Source organism: Haliotis asinina, chromosome 2 (genome assembly GCF_037392515.1).
Source record: "Haliotis asinina isolate JCU_RB_2024 chromosome 2, JCU_Hal_asi_v2, whole genome shotgun sequence".
Lineage (NCBI taxonomy): Eukaryota > Metazoa > Mollusca > Gastropoda > Lepetellida > Haliotidae > Haliotis > Haliotis asinina.
The window spans coordinates 96,273,081-96,290,987 of NC_090281.1; the positions used below are offsets into that span (position 1 = coordinate 96,273,081).

The following is a 17,907-nucleotide window of genomic DNA, read 5'->3' on the forward strand; positions in this document are numbered from 1 at the left end:
AGACAGTTTACTTACATGATGGAATGGGGCCTTGAGTTGTTAAGTCACACATACATGTACACACAGGGTGCTCTAGTTACGTTCAACATCGATCACTCCAGATAATTGTCAAAGGAACTTTCTTTTGTGGTGTTGTCATGTTTTTCAGCTGCAATTTGCCCTGTCAATGCCCTATGAGGGAGTATTAATGAAGAGCAATTTTGAACAAAAGACGTTATAAAATACAAATGGGTCGAAAATAGCAGGAAAACAAAATGTTTTATGCAAGATAGCATACATGGAGTCATTTTACCTTTGGATGGCAGGAAATTCCATCTTAGAGCGTCTGTTTTGAAAACTTCCTAGGGAGCATGACCCTAGTCGGTCTAGAAGATGGATTGTGCCCGCCCTACTTTAAATCAAAATCAAATGAAACAAATGTGGCTACGTGACATTTTGTATTTTGTGCCGCTTTGTCCCGAGAGCTTGTTTTTACACTGTGTTGGAATAGTTTCATGCAATATTCTAGCAATATCACGACTGGGAGACACCAGATACGGACGTCACACAGTGTGTCCATGTGGGGAATCGAACCGAGGGCTTCGGCGTGACAAGCGAACGCTCTGTTCAGTAGGCTACCCCACCGCTCCTGTGTTGAAATACACTCAGATCGATAGCATACTCCATCCAATACTTGCCGACAATAAATCCAAGTTAGAAAACAGAAATGCGACGATGTCGGTAAAGCTAATTAACATAGCGTTAGATGCTATACCGAAAAGGCATAAAGAAATAATACCTAGTGATAGTAGGTTATTCAATGTTGTAGTCTCACTGGTCCCCCAAGGTACCACACCTGGTAACTATTTGCAAGATGTCCACCATTTTGTGGGGAGAGTATTCAGTAGACAACAGTGATCAGTTGATCAACGTATTTGCGTTTAATCCGTTTGAAGGAAGGGCGTTGTTTTTACACAGACACATTACCACGGATCTTGGTGGTTGAGGGCAACTGGGCCTTTAACCATGATCTGTTTGCCTAACACACCACTTCGGCCCTAACTTCACCTAGACGGGTGGTTGAATGGGCCCGATTCAACCAATCGGCTGGTCATGCCAAGCCCTGTGCATGGATTATAAATATGTCATTGCACAAATTATATTTGGACTTTTAATTTCGGTCTTGGCTGAATCGACTTTTCTGGTTTTGGAATGTATTTTTGAAGTTCTGAACTTTGCCTAGAGTCTTATACCCAGAAGGCGGTGGCACATGGGCCAATCTAGTGGATTAATTATTTATAATTCTTCTGCTGGAGTATAAAATCCGGGTATCCTTGGTGCTGCAAGCAGGAAGCCAGCTTGCATTAGCATTGTCCTTGTGTTACTCCGTGGTGGGCAGTCTAAGTAAACTTAGCCTCAGTGCTTTTCGTTACGCTTCCCAACTGAGTCTAACAAAACCTTATGGAAGGTCGCGTCAGGTAACCTTCGGAATTGACCAGTCAGAACACAGCTTACCAAATCGCGAAAGTGGTCATTCGCACATACCATTTGATTTTTTTTATCTCGGAACGGTTCGTACCTGAGCGATTCCGAAATCTACTTAGCGTACGCTCGCTTCCTGGTGATGCACATGGAGCACGCCATGACAGTGAGTAAACAGTCACAAAAAATTGCATTTTGTCAATTATTCAAGGATGTCAGCTTGCGGAGATATTAGCTAATGATAACAATGTCAACAGAAACCCCAAAGCGTCTATATACTACTGCAGATCAAATATCTGTGTTTTATTCGGATTTTCGTTTGTTGAGCGATCGGTGTCATAGACGGGGGAAGAAATAATCCAAAAACACTTCACTCAAAAACTAAAATTGATTAATGAAAGGACTGAAAAATTCAGCTAGTCATTGGTGATTTTCATAAGGAATCCATCGTGTGATGATTCCAATGGCGTGTGTGTCTAATGCTTTAGACGAGTTGAGAACATTTTGAAAATGAAGAAGGAAATCGAATATCAGATTGCATCGCTAAACCAGAAAAAGTGCAGATAGCATCCTCTTGACTTTGCCATCGCCACGGAAACAAACAGTAACCAAAAGGCTTCTAAGATCACCTCATTCAGGACAAGACGCAAAGTTATCCACAGCTACAAAATTGTTTCCAATAGCTGTGGTGCGAAAGTACCCTGTACAGCTATCTCCTTTGCAGCCACTGCAATCTCCTAACCGGAGAACAGTACGTTCACCCAGGCAAATGCTGCAAGATGTTGAGAAATTATCAAGCAGTGAAGGTGATTTACAAAACACACACACACACACACACACACACACAACTATGGTATGCTAAAATGTTAATGTAAGAGTTCCTCACGTTCACTTTTCAAATATTTTTAAGTCTGTATGTACCAAAATTATTATCAAAACCTAACACAACAATTATTAAAAAACTCACAAATAACTAACAGCCCAAAACATAGGGGTTGAACCATATTGCATTAATCTGTGGAAGAAAGAAGGTGGGGAACGAAAGGAACTCTTTCCAGAACAAACCATTAATCTCAACCAGCTGTACAAGTGACAGTTGTTTGTTGTATTAATTTCCAAAAATCTTTTTCATGCTGCTTAGACATTGAAGCCAAGAGATCAGCACGAAGACTGCTAGAGTTTAAACAGTCAGAAACATCTCCTGACATGGAATAAATAAATAATAGGTCTATATTAAATACATTTATAACAAATTCATTACATAGTATGCTTGATATACACACAAATTATCTTACCTCTGTACGCTGCAGAAATGCCAGGAATGGAGGGGAGTTTATCTACTTGATCATGCATGAGTGACACAGCAAACGATCATCTTGCCGATTTGTCTGGAATCCAACTCGCGACAAACGGAAATGTAAGTTTGAAAAGCAAGCGACTTGCCAAATCCAGTTGGCAGAGTGGCAACACAGTCTCTATTTTCCACTAAACACTTTAAAATTTCTTTCTGTTCCGTTTTCATTGCTTCTACACCGAAATGTGGAAGAACTTGTCCGAGCGCCCTTTCAATATTATCTTGCGTAGCCATTTTGTCGGTCCCGCCGAACCGTAATTAGTAGCTGTTCTCTGATTGGTGAAATCCGCTCGGTCGTCTCGCGTTTGATTGGACGGTCTTAGGTCTTAGGTTACCTGACGCGACCTCCTACTAGGTTTTGTTAGACTCAGCGGTGGAGCGTAACGAGCTCGGGGGGTTCCCACTTTGCCGGACGCTTTTGTTCGGAATACAAAATCACTGATGCGCGATAATCCCTATAACAATAGTCTGTATCGATCTAACAAACGATTTAACACACTACATTTTGATTTTTTTATTTCAGCAATTCATTTTTATATATATATATTAATTTGGTACAATTTCAAAAATTGATTTGCTTTCATAAATAAAATATACAGACATATACATAATCATTCAAACACAGGCTCGGTGACGTAGTCGGCAAACCGTTGCACACCCTGGTCATTCAGATCAACACTCTCAAGTGCAAAACCAAGTTCTCCACATCACACACCCAAACCAAAGGAAGTGCCAATGCACGCCTGACAAATGTACGTACGTTGTCATCATTCTTGTAAGCTCCCTGCAGTCCACAATTTCTTGCATGTTTCACAAGGGCCTGTCTGTAGTGAAACATACAGCCCTTAAGCTCACACTGGATTACTTCCTTTGCTGCATTCTGAGCACCTTTCTCAAAATCACTGAAGAATGTTGAAGGTCGTAGATTGATGCTGTGCTCGGCTGCCTTCTGTTTAACAAGTCTAAAGAAATCTGTATAGGTGGACTGTTTCTTATCAGGCAGAAGGCCATACACAAGAGGAAACATTTTTCCATCAACAAAAGCATGTATAGTGTAGATTCAATAGCATAAGGAAGGACATATGCTAAAAGTACCATCACAATAATATACATCAGCAGCAGCAAGATGACGAAGGTTTTCATCTGTAGCAAATATCATGATCTTGTTGTGGTCAGTAGCATGGAGCAGGAAGTCTGCGTTGGTAGCCGTCTTGGCGAAGTGGTCAGGGAGATCGATGTCGTTGCGCCGGCGTAGCAGGGTCGGCATTTCCTTGGCTCGAGATCGGTATAAGCTGGAATGAAAGTAGGCACTGAAGGCACTGCTTCGGGAACATCTCTCCTGAGTTCTGAAAAGAAAATGTAATAAGATATATAACAATAGAAATACAATAGAATATAACATTGATATCCTACTGACTTGATATTCCATTTACAAAATCCATTGCACATTTCAGTATCTCAATTTGATTTGATATGAAAGAAGGTCATGTCCATGATGTTAAACCTACTTTCAGTTTCTTCATAGTATATAGCCTGAACTGGTCTCGAATCACTCCGGACTTTGGTCTTCAACGCAGCAAGGAAGGTGTCAATGTGCCGCTGAACTTGATCTTAATGATGATTGTGTATGTTCTTGGAACTGCTGAGAACATCACTGACGGTGTTGGCGGTTGCAGGACAACCTGCCTTACAACATTTCCAATGAATTTGGTCCCCTTTTGTGCTCTTAACCCTAAACTTGTGACCAAGATAGATTAAGTGTCTACCTCCGCTTGAATTCGGAATGAATTCAATGTTAACTTGTGCGTTTGCCATTTTGGAATGACGGAATCATGTGAACCTTCTTTATATACAGAAATAATCCTTTGAATACGGTTCACTCAGTTTAATATAATTCGTGTTCAGTTAGTCAGATTAGTTACTGAAATCGAGTTCACTCGAAACAAATTCAAATTGATGCTTTGTAATAATGAGTTCGAACTCAGCTGTCAAACTTTGACGTCCCCCAAATGAAACTACAGGTGAAAACTATTCATTGAAAACAGACTATAGCCGGCAAGCTAACGGACCGTTACTTTTAATCCGTTATCATCACATCAGCTGTCCGGCAAAGTGGGAACAAACCGCTCGGATGATGAAACCTAAATAACTTACGAAACCCCCACTAAAAAGAGCAAACGTCCTCTTGAAAATGACCCTGTTGATGACCTCAGAGCGTCTAAACACATTGACTACTGGCCACGTTTTATCGTCATCGAGACCAAAGATAATACACCTTTAAAGTTAAACCCTTTAAAGTTAAACGTCTAAGGGTATCCAAGGCATTGCCGGTGATGTTAAGAACATTAGAAAATTACGTTCTGGTGCACTGTTGATCGAGTGCGCCAAAAGGCAACAGTCAACGAACCTTTTGAACACTGACACTTTCGTTGGCACTCCGGTTACCGTCATGGCCCACAAAACACTGAACACGAGTAAGGGAATCGTACGTGATCGAGATCGCTTGCTGGCAGACATGTCTGAACTTGATATCGCTTCCGAAATGAAAGATCAGGGTATATTATATGTCAAACGTTTCACAACCCCGTAAAAACAACACAACTATTCAAACTAATACCTATCTGTTTTCTTTCTCATCACCTATTGCTCCAACATCTCTTAAAGTTGGATACTGTAATATCAGTGTGGAAAAGTACATTCCAAATCCCCTTCGGTGTTTCAAATGCCAAAAGTTTGGGAACGGTGTCAATACTTGCACATTGTCTGTTGTGTGTGCTCACTGCAGTGAAAAGACACACACAACAGAAGATTGTGACAGTAATGTCAAAAACTGCACCAACTGCTCATGCGACCATTCCTCATTTTCTAAACAGTGTCCTATTTGGAAAGAGCAAATGGAGATAAACAGAATAAAGTTTACTCAAAATATCTCCTTTTCTGAGGCAAAAAAGGCACCCGTAAAGAGCCACCTCCTCGTGGTGGGTGCTGGGTAACGCTAAGTGCTCTTCTCCCGTGTGGACCCGGGACAGAATGTGTCCACAGCACCCCATTGCTGGTCGTAAGAGGCGACCAAATTGGGCAACCTGTTGGCCGTGGGTTGCGCCCCTGTGTCGGTGGAGGACTGGAACAAGAACTAGGTGATCCTGTTGCCCAACACACCACTTCGGCCCCAACTTCACCTAGACAGGTGGTTGAATAGGCCCAATTCAATCAATCGGCTGGTCACGCCAAGCCCTGTGCTACATATTGTACTGTTGCACCAAAGTTTGAAAATTATCCTTTGATATGTTTTAAAGTCTTGGTGAACTTTTGGACTCCGAATTTCAATACCTAAGTTAATGTCTGTTTTTGCCTAGAGTTGTATGCCAGAAAGCGGTGGCTCATGGGCCAATCTGGTGGAATCATTAATCTTTTAATTTTACTACTGGAGTGTATCATCCGGGTATCCTTGGTGCTGCAAGCTGGAGACCCGCTTGTTTTTAGCATTGTCCTTGTGATACTCCGTGGTGGGTGGGGAGCTCGGATGATGAAACTTATACACTTACTATGGAATGCAAAACCCCCCTAAAACGAAACAAGTGTCAACTGGACAGTGATGATGATGATCGACGACCTTCAAACTCAAATGAATATTGGCCACGATTTCTAGTGATCGAGACACTTGACAAATCACCTCTAAACCTAAATCCTTTTGCGGTATCAAAAGGTGTGCATGGTATTGCTGGTGAAGTTTCTAACATAAAAAGGTTACGTACAGGTTCTCTGCTTATAGAATGTAGTAGAAAACAGCAGGCAACAAATTTTTATGTCCACTGAGTTATTCGTTGGAATACCGGTATCAGTTAACTCCGCATAGAACTTTGAACTCAAGTAAAGGCATCGTGCGAGACCGGGACCAACTGTTTGCCGAAATGAATGAACTGGACATTGCCTCGGAAATGAAGGACCAAGAAGTACAAACTGCTCTGGCACTCATTCATCTTTTTCTAAAGACTGTCCATTATGGAAACAACAGATGGAAATAAACAAAATTAAATTCACCAGAAATATTAGTTTTGCTGATGCCAAAAAGCTTGCTGATCAGACCCCAGAACCAAATCAGTCATATGCCTCAGTTACTCGAGTATCCTCTGGAACGAGTCAAAAAGCAACTGCACCTATGTCCACCTTTTCCACATCATGCCAAACTGATTTGACATGGGTTGACACTGATACACCTGAGGTATACTCACCTCACCAGTCAACACAAACCATCGAATCACAATCAAAAACACCAGTCACAGTTGAAGTTCAATCTCGGTCAGTGTTAAAGGATAAATCATCATCACAGTCTACCCCAACACTCTCTATTGGAAATTATGGGAAACAGGTTTGAAAAACCAAAGTGAAACCAAACAATGATACTTGTAAGAAAAATCAGAGCGGCAGAGCCTCTAAAGGTGCAGAAGATAAGATCCAGATATACAATGGGTTTGGATCCCTTGAAGCCGTGGACGTGTCCGAAAACATCCAGCACAGGGCACATAGTCTGTCACCCTCTCGAAAGTCAAGGGGTAGATCCCCAATAAACCCCCCAAAGAAATAGTTTCTTCGAACATTTTACAGTGGAACTGCAGAGGCCTTATAAATAATTTGCATGAGCTACATCTGTTAGACCAAGACTTTCAGCCGTCAGCAATCTGCTTACAAGAAACGCATCTGAAGCAGACAGATTCTTTAAACGTTCGTCAGTTCAGCGCATATCATTATTATTCTCCTGCTGATAATAGGGTCACTGGAGGATCATCCATTCTTGTCAGAAATGGAGTTATCCACAGTCATGTGAAACAAACCTTCAGGCAGTTGCAGTACGATTTACGTTGAACATTACACTTACTCTGTGTTCATTGTACATTCCGCCATCATCAAATCTTATTCTGGCTGATCTTCAATCTCTCTATGATGAACTTCCCAAACCATGTGTACTCATGGGCGATCTGAATGGCCACAATCCGCTCTGGGGGAGTGCGACCACAAACACTAAAGGTAAAATTATTGAAGATTTCATTTCAAATAATAATTTATGTATCTACAATGATGGTGCAGATACATATTTACATCCTGGAACAGGAACATATTCAGCCCTTGACCTGTCAGTAACTGACTCCAGCTTACTTAATGAATTTGAATGGTCAGTCCACGATGACCTTTGTGGAAGTGACTATTTTCCTCCTATACTTAAACGTGTGACCCCATCTGATACTCCTCCAATATCCAGATGGAATTTTTAAAAGGCTAACTGGCCTTTATATGCCATACAATGTGCTGACAAACTTAAACCTGAACATTTTATTGACGTTCCTGATGCTATCAAGTGCTTTTCTGATGAACTAAATAACATTCCCGATGAGTGTATTCCAAAGTCCTCTGCAGTTCCACATATCCGAAAACCATGGTTGAACGATGACTGCAAACAAGCTAGGAAGGCAAGGAAAAAAACAGAACATTATTTCCGTCGCCATCCTATGGTGCATAACTTAAATAAATTTAAAATTTTAAGTGCTAAAGCGCGGCGTACTTTTAAACAGAACAAACGCCAATCTTGGCAAAATTATGTATCCAAAATAAATTCTCGGACACCCATGTCCAAGGTATGGAACATGGTCCAGAAAATTAAAGGTAAAGGTACTAAATCTACTGTCCATCATCTTAAACATGGAGATCAATTACTAACGGATAAATCAGATATCGCAAATAAACTGGGTGAAACCCTCGCTAAATACTCTTCCTCCTTATTTACCTAAATTCTAGCAGTATCAAAAACACCAAGAAAAGAAAACTATTAATTTCAATTCTGATAACGGGGAAGATTATAATGAAACGTTTTCTATTCATGGACTCCATACTGTTCTTGATCAAGCTCATGACACTGCTACAGGAGCTGATAACATACATTATCAACTCTTGAAGCATTTACCAGAATCCTGTTTAGAGACGCTCTTATCAATATTTGATGATATTTGGACTTCCGGGAAATTTCCTTCTTCATGGCGTGATGCCATAGTAGTACCAATACCTAAACCTGGACGTGATCATACCGATCCATCTAATTATCGTCCGATTTCATTAACTAGCTGTGTTTGCAAGACCATGAAACGCATGATAAATAATCGACTTGTTTGGTACTTGGAAACAAATAACCTTATAACAGATATACAATGTGGTTTCCGTAAAAACAGAAGTACTGTCGATCACTTAGTGCGTTTAGTATCATTTGTGAAAAATGCACTAATTAATAAACAACATGCTGTGTCTATCTTTTTTGATCTTGAAAAAGCATATGACACAACCTGGAAGTATGGAATTCTGAGAGATTTACATGACTTCGGCTTGCGAGGTCGTTTGCCTGAATTTATTGCCAACTTTTTAAATGACAGACAATTCCAGGTCCGTGTGGGGTCTACCCTGTCTGATCATTACAATCAGGATCAGGGTGTTCCACAGGACAGTATTTTATCTGTCACTCTTTTTAACATCAAGATCAACAGTTTATCAAAAGTTTTAAACGATTCAATTGATGGATCGTTATTTGTGGATGATTTTAATATTTCTTGTCGTGGTAAAAATATGCATACCATTGAACGACAATTGCAGTTGTGTTTAAACAAGATTCATAAATGGTGTATTGAAAACGGCTTCAAATTTTCCAAATCGAAAACTAATGGCATACATTTTTGTCGTAAATACAAACCACATAAAGACTCTGAACTGTCTCTAGACGGCACACCAATTAAAGTTGTGAAGGAAACCACGTTCTTGGGTCTAATCTTTGATTCACATTTAACATTTTACCACATATTAAATCACTTAAAGCTATAGTCTAGTTCATAATTATTGAGAATTTTTCTTCTTACTTTGAGCTATCCTAACACCTCAACTGATTCACTGATACTTAAAACTAAGTAATGGTATAAGGGAGGTAACTCATCTTGGCCTACTGAGTATAATACAATTAGAGTTACCTCCCCTGAATTTGTAGCAGACGTCATTTTCCTCAGCACTGTCAACAATGTCTGCTGAAGGTAAAAGAAGGTTGATTCTTGAGTTGTGTAATCAAGGAATTGATGATGTAAATAGGCACCCGTGAACAGCCACCTCCTCGTGGTGGGTGCTGGGTAACGCTAAGAGCTGTTCAAACCCCCGTGTGGACCCGGGTCAAATAGGTCCATAGCACCCCATTGCTGGTCGCAAGGAGCGACCGAATTGGGCAACCTGTTTGCCGTGGGTTGCGTCCCGTGTCGGCGGAGGACGGTAGTCTGGTGGTTGAGGGCAACAGGAACCTGGAACCGTGTTCCTGTTGCTCAACACACCACTTTGGCCCTTACTTCACCTAGACGGGTGGTAGAATCGGCCCGATTCTATCAATCGGCTGGTCACGCCATGCCCTGTGCATAGCAATTATGTTTTGCACGCTTATCTTATTGGGTATTGGTCATCTTGATTTATAGTATACAAATGATTGCAAGATAAATTTGCCTAGAGTCCTATGCCAGAAGGCGGTGGCTCATGGGCCAATCTGGCATTATTGACCTCCGGGTTCTACTTGTCATCAGGTAAATGTCTAGGGCGGAACCAGCCTTACTTTCACTCTGTTTGACTATTGTAGCTACCTGTGTCTCTTTTGCTGGAGTATAGCATCCCTGTAACCCTGGTGCTTGTAGTTGGCTTCCACTTCGACACCGTCCTTGTTGACACTCCATGGTGGGTGGGGAGCAGGGATGTTGAATCTTTTCCCTTATCATGGCAACCTTACAATACACTGGTTCACGATCGAAAAGTAAAAGACGGCATCTAGATACAGAAATCATTTCATCTGATGATGACAGTGTCTCACAGGTTACTGCTGACTCATGGCCGCGGTTTCTGGTGGTCGATGGAATTAATGGTACACCCCTTAAGATTAATCCTTTTGTTGTTTCTAAGGCTGTTGAAGGGATTTGTGGAGACGTTAAGAACGTATCGCGTTTACGAAATGGATCCCTGCTAGTTGAATGTTTAAGACGTCAACAGTCTATCAATTTACTCAAAGCAAGCCATTTTGGAACCACTGAAATTTCTGTCTCGGTACACAAATATCTCAATTCTTGTAGAGGTGTAATCCGTGATCGTGCTAGATGTCTGTCTGACATGTCTGAGGATGAGATAGCGATAGAGCTGAAGTCTCAAGGAGTAACATCTGTGAAGAGATTTACTAGGAAGGAGCAAGACAGGATTGTTCAAACGACCACGTATCTTCTTACATTTGCCTTACCAAAAGTACCACCATCAATTAAGGCAGGTTATTTCAACATTGGAGTCGATGTGTATATACCGACTCCACTCCGTTGTTATAACTGTCAGAAGTTTGGACATGGGGCCAGGTCCTGCAATAAATCTCCAACATGCTGTCGTTGTAGCAAACCTCATGAAGGTATGGATACCTGTACAGATGATATTAGGTGTGCTAACTGCAATGGTGACCACTTCTCTTCTTCAAAATCCTGTCCATTCTTTCAGAAGCAATCCCAGATTATCAAACTGAAGTATACAAATAATATTTCTTTTTCGGAGGCAACAAAATTACTGACAGCTCAGACTCATACAACTCAGTCACTTTCTCACTCTTATTCTGCTATTGTTACCTCTTCACAGAGCAAAGTTGACAGAGCATGTCAGACAGACATCTGCTGGGTCACTGATAAACAATCAGTTACTCCTGAGGACAACACATCATCAACGTTGGCTTCACAGACTGTTATTCAATCTGGACCTCCGCTTGCTCGAGAGCCCGAGACAGTGGAAAACTCACAAAATAGTGTAAAACTAACTAACAAGGAAAAGAAACAATCAAAGAAGAAAGGATCTAGGACCCTCAAACATGTAGAGGTGCCTTCCCCAGTAACATCCCCTGTAGAGGTTCATAACAACTTTGAACCTCTAGACATGGAAGTCACTCCATCTCCGACAACTCAGCGGAGAGGATCTTCCTCAAGATCCCGATCTCCAGTTCAGCCTCCATGAGCTGTTCATTCAATATCCTTCAGTGGAACTGTAGAGGCCTTCAAAACAATTTCACTGATTTGCAACTATTAATTCAAGACTTCAAGCCAGCAGCAGTATGTTTGCAAGAAACGTATCTAAAATCCACGGATAACTTTCATATCAGACAATGTGATTCATACCACTGTTTCTCACCTCCCGGTGATAAAGCTACAGGGGGATCTTCTATCTTGGTGAAGCAGGGAACTATCCACAGTCTTGTTCCTCTCACTACCCCTCTTCAGGCAGTTGCAGTCCGTGTTACTCTGCATATTGTTGTTACCTTGTGTTCATTGTATATTCCGCCATCATCGACTCTGCAGCAATCCGATCTTCAGATCCTTTATGACCAACTCCCAAAACCTTGTATTATCATGGGAGACTTAAACGGTCATAACCCCCTTTGGGGTAGCAGTAACACCAATGGGAAAGGAAGAATTCTTGAGGATTTCTTCACGAATACTGATTTATGCATTTTCAATGATAATTCTCATACATGTCTTCATCCCGCGACAGGTTCATACTCCTCTCTTGATTTATCTGTTGCTGATTCCAGTTTATACAATGAATTTGAATGGTCAGTCCACGACGATCTTTGTGGAAGTGACCATTTTCCCACTATACTTTCAGCCATAAACCCCAGTGACGCTGCACCGTCGTCTAGATGGAACTTTAACAGGGCAGATTGGTCCTTATTCGACACCTTATGCACTAACAGACTAAAACCAGAATTCTTTCTCAATGTGTCTAATCCTATTCAAATGTTTTCAGATGAATTAAACATGATTGCCGATGATTGTATTCCCAAGTCCTCTATGGTTCCACATATTCGGAAGCCATGGTTTACTATTGATTGCAAACAGGCTAGAAGGGCTAGAAAAAAGGCGGAAAAATATTTCCGTCGACATCCAACCGTCCATAACTTAAACCAGTTTAAAATTTCAAACGCCCAGGCTCGTCGTACATTTAAACAAAGTAAACGACAGTCATGGCGAAATTATGTTTCTAGAATTAACTCACGAACACCTATTTCTAAGGTATGGAATATGGTGAAGAAGATAAAAGGTAAAGGTTCCAAATGTAGTGTGCACCATCTTCAGGAGGGTGACACTCTTTTAACCGAAAAAGCTGATATTGCTAATAAACTAGGTGAAACGTTAGCTAAACATTCCTCTTCATCCAATTATTCACCGACTTTTCAGAAATTTAAAAACCATCAAGAAAGAAAGACTAATAATTTTAATTCAGATAATGGGGAAGATTATAATGAACTATTTTCTATTCATGAGCTCAATGCTGCTCTTGGGCAAGCTCATGACACTGCTTCAGGACCCGATAATATTCATTATCAGCTCCTAAAGCATCTCCCTGAATCGTGTTTAGAAACATTATTGAATATCTTTGACAGTATCTGGACATCTGGCAACTTCCCACCATCATGGCGCAATGCTATAATCATTCCTATTCCTAAACCTGGCCGGGATCATACCGATCCATCTAATTACAGACCAATTTCTTTAACTAGCTGTGTTTGCAAGACAATGGAACGTATGGTTAATAATCGTCTAGTCTGGTACCTGGAAACCAACAACCTCATCACTGACATTCAATGTGGTTTCCGGAAAAATCGTAGTACGATCGATCATTTGGTACGCTTAGAATCTTTTATTAAAGATTCCATGCTAAATAAACAACATACTGTATCAATATTTTTCGATCTTGAAAAGGCATATGATACTACATGGAAGTATGGCATTTTGAAAGATCTCCATGATTTTGGTTTAAGGGGTCGTTTACCCCTTTTCATATCACAATTTTTAGAAGATAGACAATTTCAAGTCCGAGTGGGGTCTACCCTGTCTGATCATTACAGTCAGGATCAGGGTGTCCCACAAGGCAGTATTTTGTCCGTCACATTGTTTAGTGTTAAGATCAATAGTTTGTCAAAGGTTTTAAACGATTCACTTGATGGATCTCTTTTTGTGGATGATTTTAATATTTCTTGTCGTGGAAAACACATGCGTACTATTGAACGGCAACTACAATTGTGTTTAAATAGAATTGATAAATGGTGTCTCGAAAACGGTTTTAGGTTTTCTAAATCCAAGACTAATTGTATACATTTTTGTAGAAAATATAAACCGCATAAAGATCCTGAACTGTTTCTAAATGGATCTCCCATCAAAGTTGTCAAGGAGGCCAAATTTTTGGGATTAATTTTTGACTCACATTTAACGTTTCTACCCCATATCAAATCCCTCAAAACTAAATGCCTGAAGGCACTTGACCTGTTGAAGGTCGTTTCAAATTGTAAGTGGGGAGGGGGCCAAGCTACCCTCCTACAACTTTATCGATCATTGATCCGTTCGAAACTTGATTACGGTTCAATTGTATATGGTGGAGCCTGTAAGAGCAACCTAACACTTTTGGATTCTGTTCACCACCAAGGTCTCAGACTTTGCCTTGGCTCCTTTCGAACATCTCCTGTCGACAGCCTCTATGTCGAGGCTGATGAGCCATCTCTTACCCAACGCCGTGCCAAATTGACCTTACAGTATGTAACAAAATTGTATTCCAACGAATCAAACCCTGCATATAACTGTGTATTTCATCCCTTGTATGAGGATTTGTACAGCAGGAAGTCTTCATTTGTTCCGCCTCTTGGTATCAGAGTGAAACCTTTCCTTTCTGCTGCTGGCATTGAGCTAGAAAATATAGCTCCTTCTCGTTTACTTTCTTCTCCTCCTTGGCAATTGGTTAGGCCACAAGTTGACCTTACACTGACAACATTTAAAAAATCAGAAACTAATGAATCACAATATAAACAAGAATACCATCAATTAAAAAGTAAATACAATACCTATAAATCCTTATTCACAGATGGATCCAAGGATGGTGGGGCAGTGGCTTGTGCCACAGTCATTGGGTCTAAGACAATCTCTTCCAGATTACCGGCTGACAGCTCTATTTTCACAGCAGAAGCAAACGCTCTCTTAACCGCTCTTAAATATATTGAAAGACACCCCAAACATAAACAATATATAATCTATTCCGACTCCCTTTCTTGTCTTCAGGCGATTAAAAACATTTCTTGCAAGCATCCACTTTTAATAGAAATAATTGAATTGTATAATGATCTTGCTACTGGCCAATACGACATTGTCTTTTGTTGGTTACCCAGCCATGTAGGAATTTCAGGGAACGCAATGGCCGATCGTGCCGCCAAGGCAGCACTTAACAAATCTGTGACACCACTTCTCATTCCTTATTCTGACTACAGAGCTAGTATTAGATCTTACATCCGTGACCTTATGCAAAAGAGGTGGGACACCCAAGTAGGTATAAATAAATTACATGAAATAAAACCCTATATTGGTTACACCTACTTGGGCTGTCAGTCCAGATTTCAAGAGGTCATTTTGCGACGATGTCGTATTGGCCATACCAGATATACTCATACATACCTGTTAAAAGGTGAAGATCCTCCGTTTTGTATCCCTTGTGATGAGAGAGTCACGGTCAAGCATATCCTGCTTGACTGTGTTGAATTCTCCATCACAAGGGAGAAATATTTCAATGTCAAAACCATCAAGGATCTTTTTAATAGTGTTAGTTCTCATTTACTTATTGGTTTTTTAAAAGAAATTGATTTCATGATTGAATTTTGATTAATAACTATTGTAGATAGATATATTTTAATGATTGGTAGTGTAAATTAGCAACTGGTATTGTTAGTGGCTGTATCCTCAAAGGGGGTTAAAGTATCGTAAAATTATTGTCCTCCTGAGAGGGTACGTAAGTCCCAAAACTTTCACAGTTTAATTTCCGCTTACCCGATTTTAAACGTAGTATATTTGTTCTTTTAAAAGTTGGCTAAACATTCGTACAATCGCCAGCGGCTGAAGGGATGGTGTAAATCCAACTAAGGTCCATGCAGGTAGCAAAGGTACTGTAAGACCCCATGGACCCTGGTATGGTGATCTACCTTCAGTTGTCGGCGGTCTATAGCCTGTTTTTATATTGTATCGTCCTCTATAGATGAATTGTTTTAGATTTCATTACTAGTTTTAAATATTTTCTTGTGATAGTCTAGTTGTTTTACTGTCCTTCGTTGACAGATTTTTTACCATTCTCTATTATGTATGACATTAATGGTTCTCGTCACGATATGGCTGAAATATTGCCGATGTGACGTTAAATGTTAACTCACTCACTCACTGATGATGTAAATACATTGGCAGAGAGAACAGGAACTCCTCTTTCTACTGTGTATAGGATTAGGAAGAATTTTAAAGAGGGAAAGGATTTGGGGCACCAGAAAGGAGCAGGGAGACCCAGAAAATTTGACTTCTCAGATCGCGTCCGGCTGGGAATTTTAGCGTCTAAAAAGCAAAGGGCAAGCATCTCCAACATCAGGTGTGAAATGATAGAAAGGGGATCAACAGTTGTATCAAAATCTACAGTTAGAAGAAATTTGATTGATCTTGGATGGGTGAAAAAGACTGGAATTCCTTCTCCTCTCATGAAACAAGAACATAAAGACAGGCGTGTTGAGTGGTGTTTGGCACACGAAAACTTTGACTGGGAAAATGTGATTTTTACTGATGAAAGCTCAATATGGGTATATCCCAATAATGTGAAAATATGGACAAAGTCTGCGTCAGCACCGTTGTATCGACGACCTAAATACAGCCCAAAGTTTCATGTATGGGGAGGGATATCCTTATTAGGAACGACCCCGCTGTGTGTGTTTGAGGGAAATCTGACAAGTCAACGCTACACTAACATATTAGATAATTTTCTCCTTCCAAGTGCACATGTGTTTTATGGAAATGACTGGATTTTGCAGCAAGATAATGATCCTAAACACACCGCAAAACATGCCAAGCAGTGGTTTCAGGAGAAAAATGTGACTGCATTACCAATTCCTGCATATAGTCCTGACTTAAATCCCATTGAGAACATTTGGGGGATGATGAAGGACTGTGTGAATCAAAAGGGGTTGACAAAAATTGAAGACATGAAGAGAGAAGTGGTCCGATACTGGGACAGCATAACTCACGAGACACTAACCTCTCTGATAGGAAGTATGCCTATCCGTCTTAGACTGTGCCGTGAAGCCCAAGGAGACTTGATAAAATATTAAATTGTTACCTACACAATATGAAAAGGTCAGTTCACTTTCACAATACATACAATTTTATCTGATTTGTTCTCGTTTAATAATATGAAATGCTTTAGCTATTCTCAATAATTTTGAACCATACTGTAAATGCCTGAAAGCACTTGACTTGTTGAAAGTGGTTTCAAATTCTAAATGGGGAGGGGATCAAGCTACCCTTCTCCACCTATATCGATCACTCGTTCGTTCTAAACTTGATTATGGCTCCATCGTCTATGGTGGAGCCTGCAAAAGCAGCTTAAAACTATTAGATTCAGTCCATCATCAAGGTCTCAGACTTTGTCTTGGTTCCTTTCGAACTTCACCTGTTGACAGCCTGTATGTCGAAGCTGATGAACCATCTCTTGAGCAGCGACTTATAAAATTAGCTTTACAGTATGTATCAAAACTATATTCAAATGAGTCAAACCCTGCATATAACTGTGTTTTCAATCCTCTGTATGAGGATTTATACAATAAGAAATCTTCTCTTGTTCCGCCTCTTGGTTTAAGAATAAAACCACTTATTTCTGCTGCAAGCATTGAGCTGGAAAACATAGCTCCTTCCCGTCTTCTTTTGTTCTCCTCCTTGGCAGTTGGTAAGACCATAAGTTGACCTAACATTAACGACTTTTAAAAAATCAGAAACGAATGAATTACAGTATAAACAAAAATATAATCAACTGAAACATAAATACAGCAATTATAAATCCTTATTTACAGATGGGTCCAAGGACAGTGGCGATGTGGCTTGTTTGACTGTTGTTGGATCCAGAACAATATCATCTAGATTACCGGATAACAGTTCTATTTGTACAGCAGAAGCTAATGCCATACTAACAGCTCTTAAATATATTCAAAGACACCTTAAACG

General features: G+C 40.3%; 1 protein-coding gene across 1 annotated transcript; it reads right to left on the reverse strand.

Moving 5' to 3' along the window:
* Positions 1-3,426: 3,426 nt before the first annotated feature.
* On the reverse strand, positions 3,427-5,266 carry LOC137272134 (uncharacterized). Its single transcript, XM_067804488.1, has 4 exons — positions 5,223-5,266; positions 3,927-4,161; positions 3,576-3,764; positions 3,427-3,474 (listed from the first exon to the last, which is right to left on the reverse strand). Exons 1-4 carry the CDS (start codon positions 5,264-5,266, stop codon positions 3,427-3,429), a joined length of 516 nt encoding a protein of 171 aa, XP_067660589.1.
* Between the last annotated feature and the right edge of the window lie 12,641 nt (positions 5,267-17,907).

Excerpts from the sequence above, each read along its gene's own strand:
- LOC137272134 (XM_067804488.1), bottom strand. The coding sequence starts at position 5,266 with ATGACGGTAACCGGAGTGCCAACGAAAGTGTCAGTGTTCAAAAG. Across the intron at positions 4,162-5,222 it reads AAAGTGTCAGTGTTCAAAAG|AACTCAGGAGAGATGTTCCC; the intron begins GTTCGTTGACTG and ends TTTTCTTTTCAG. Across the intron at positions 3,475-3,575 it reads CTTACAAGAATGATGACAAC|GGTGTGCAACGGTTTGCCGA; the intron begins GTACGTACATTT and ends CTGAATGACCAG.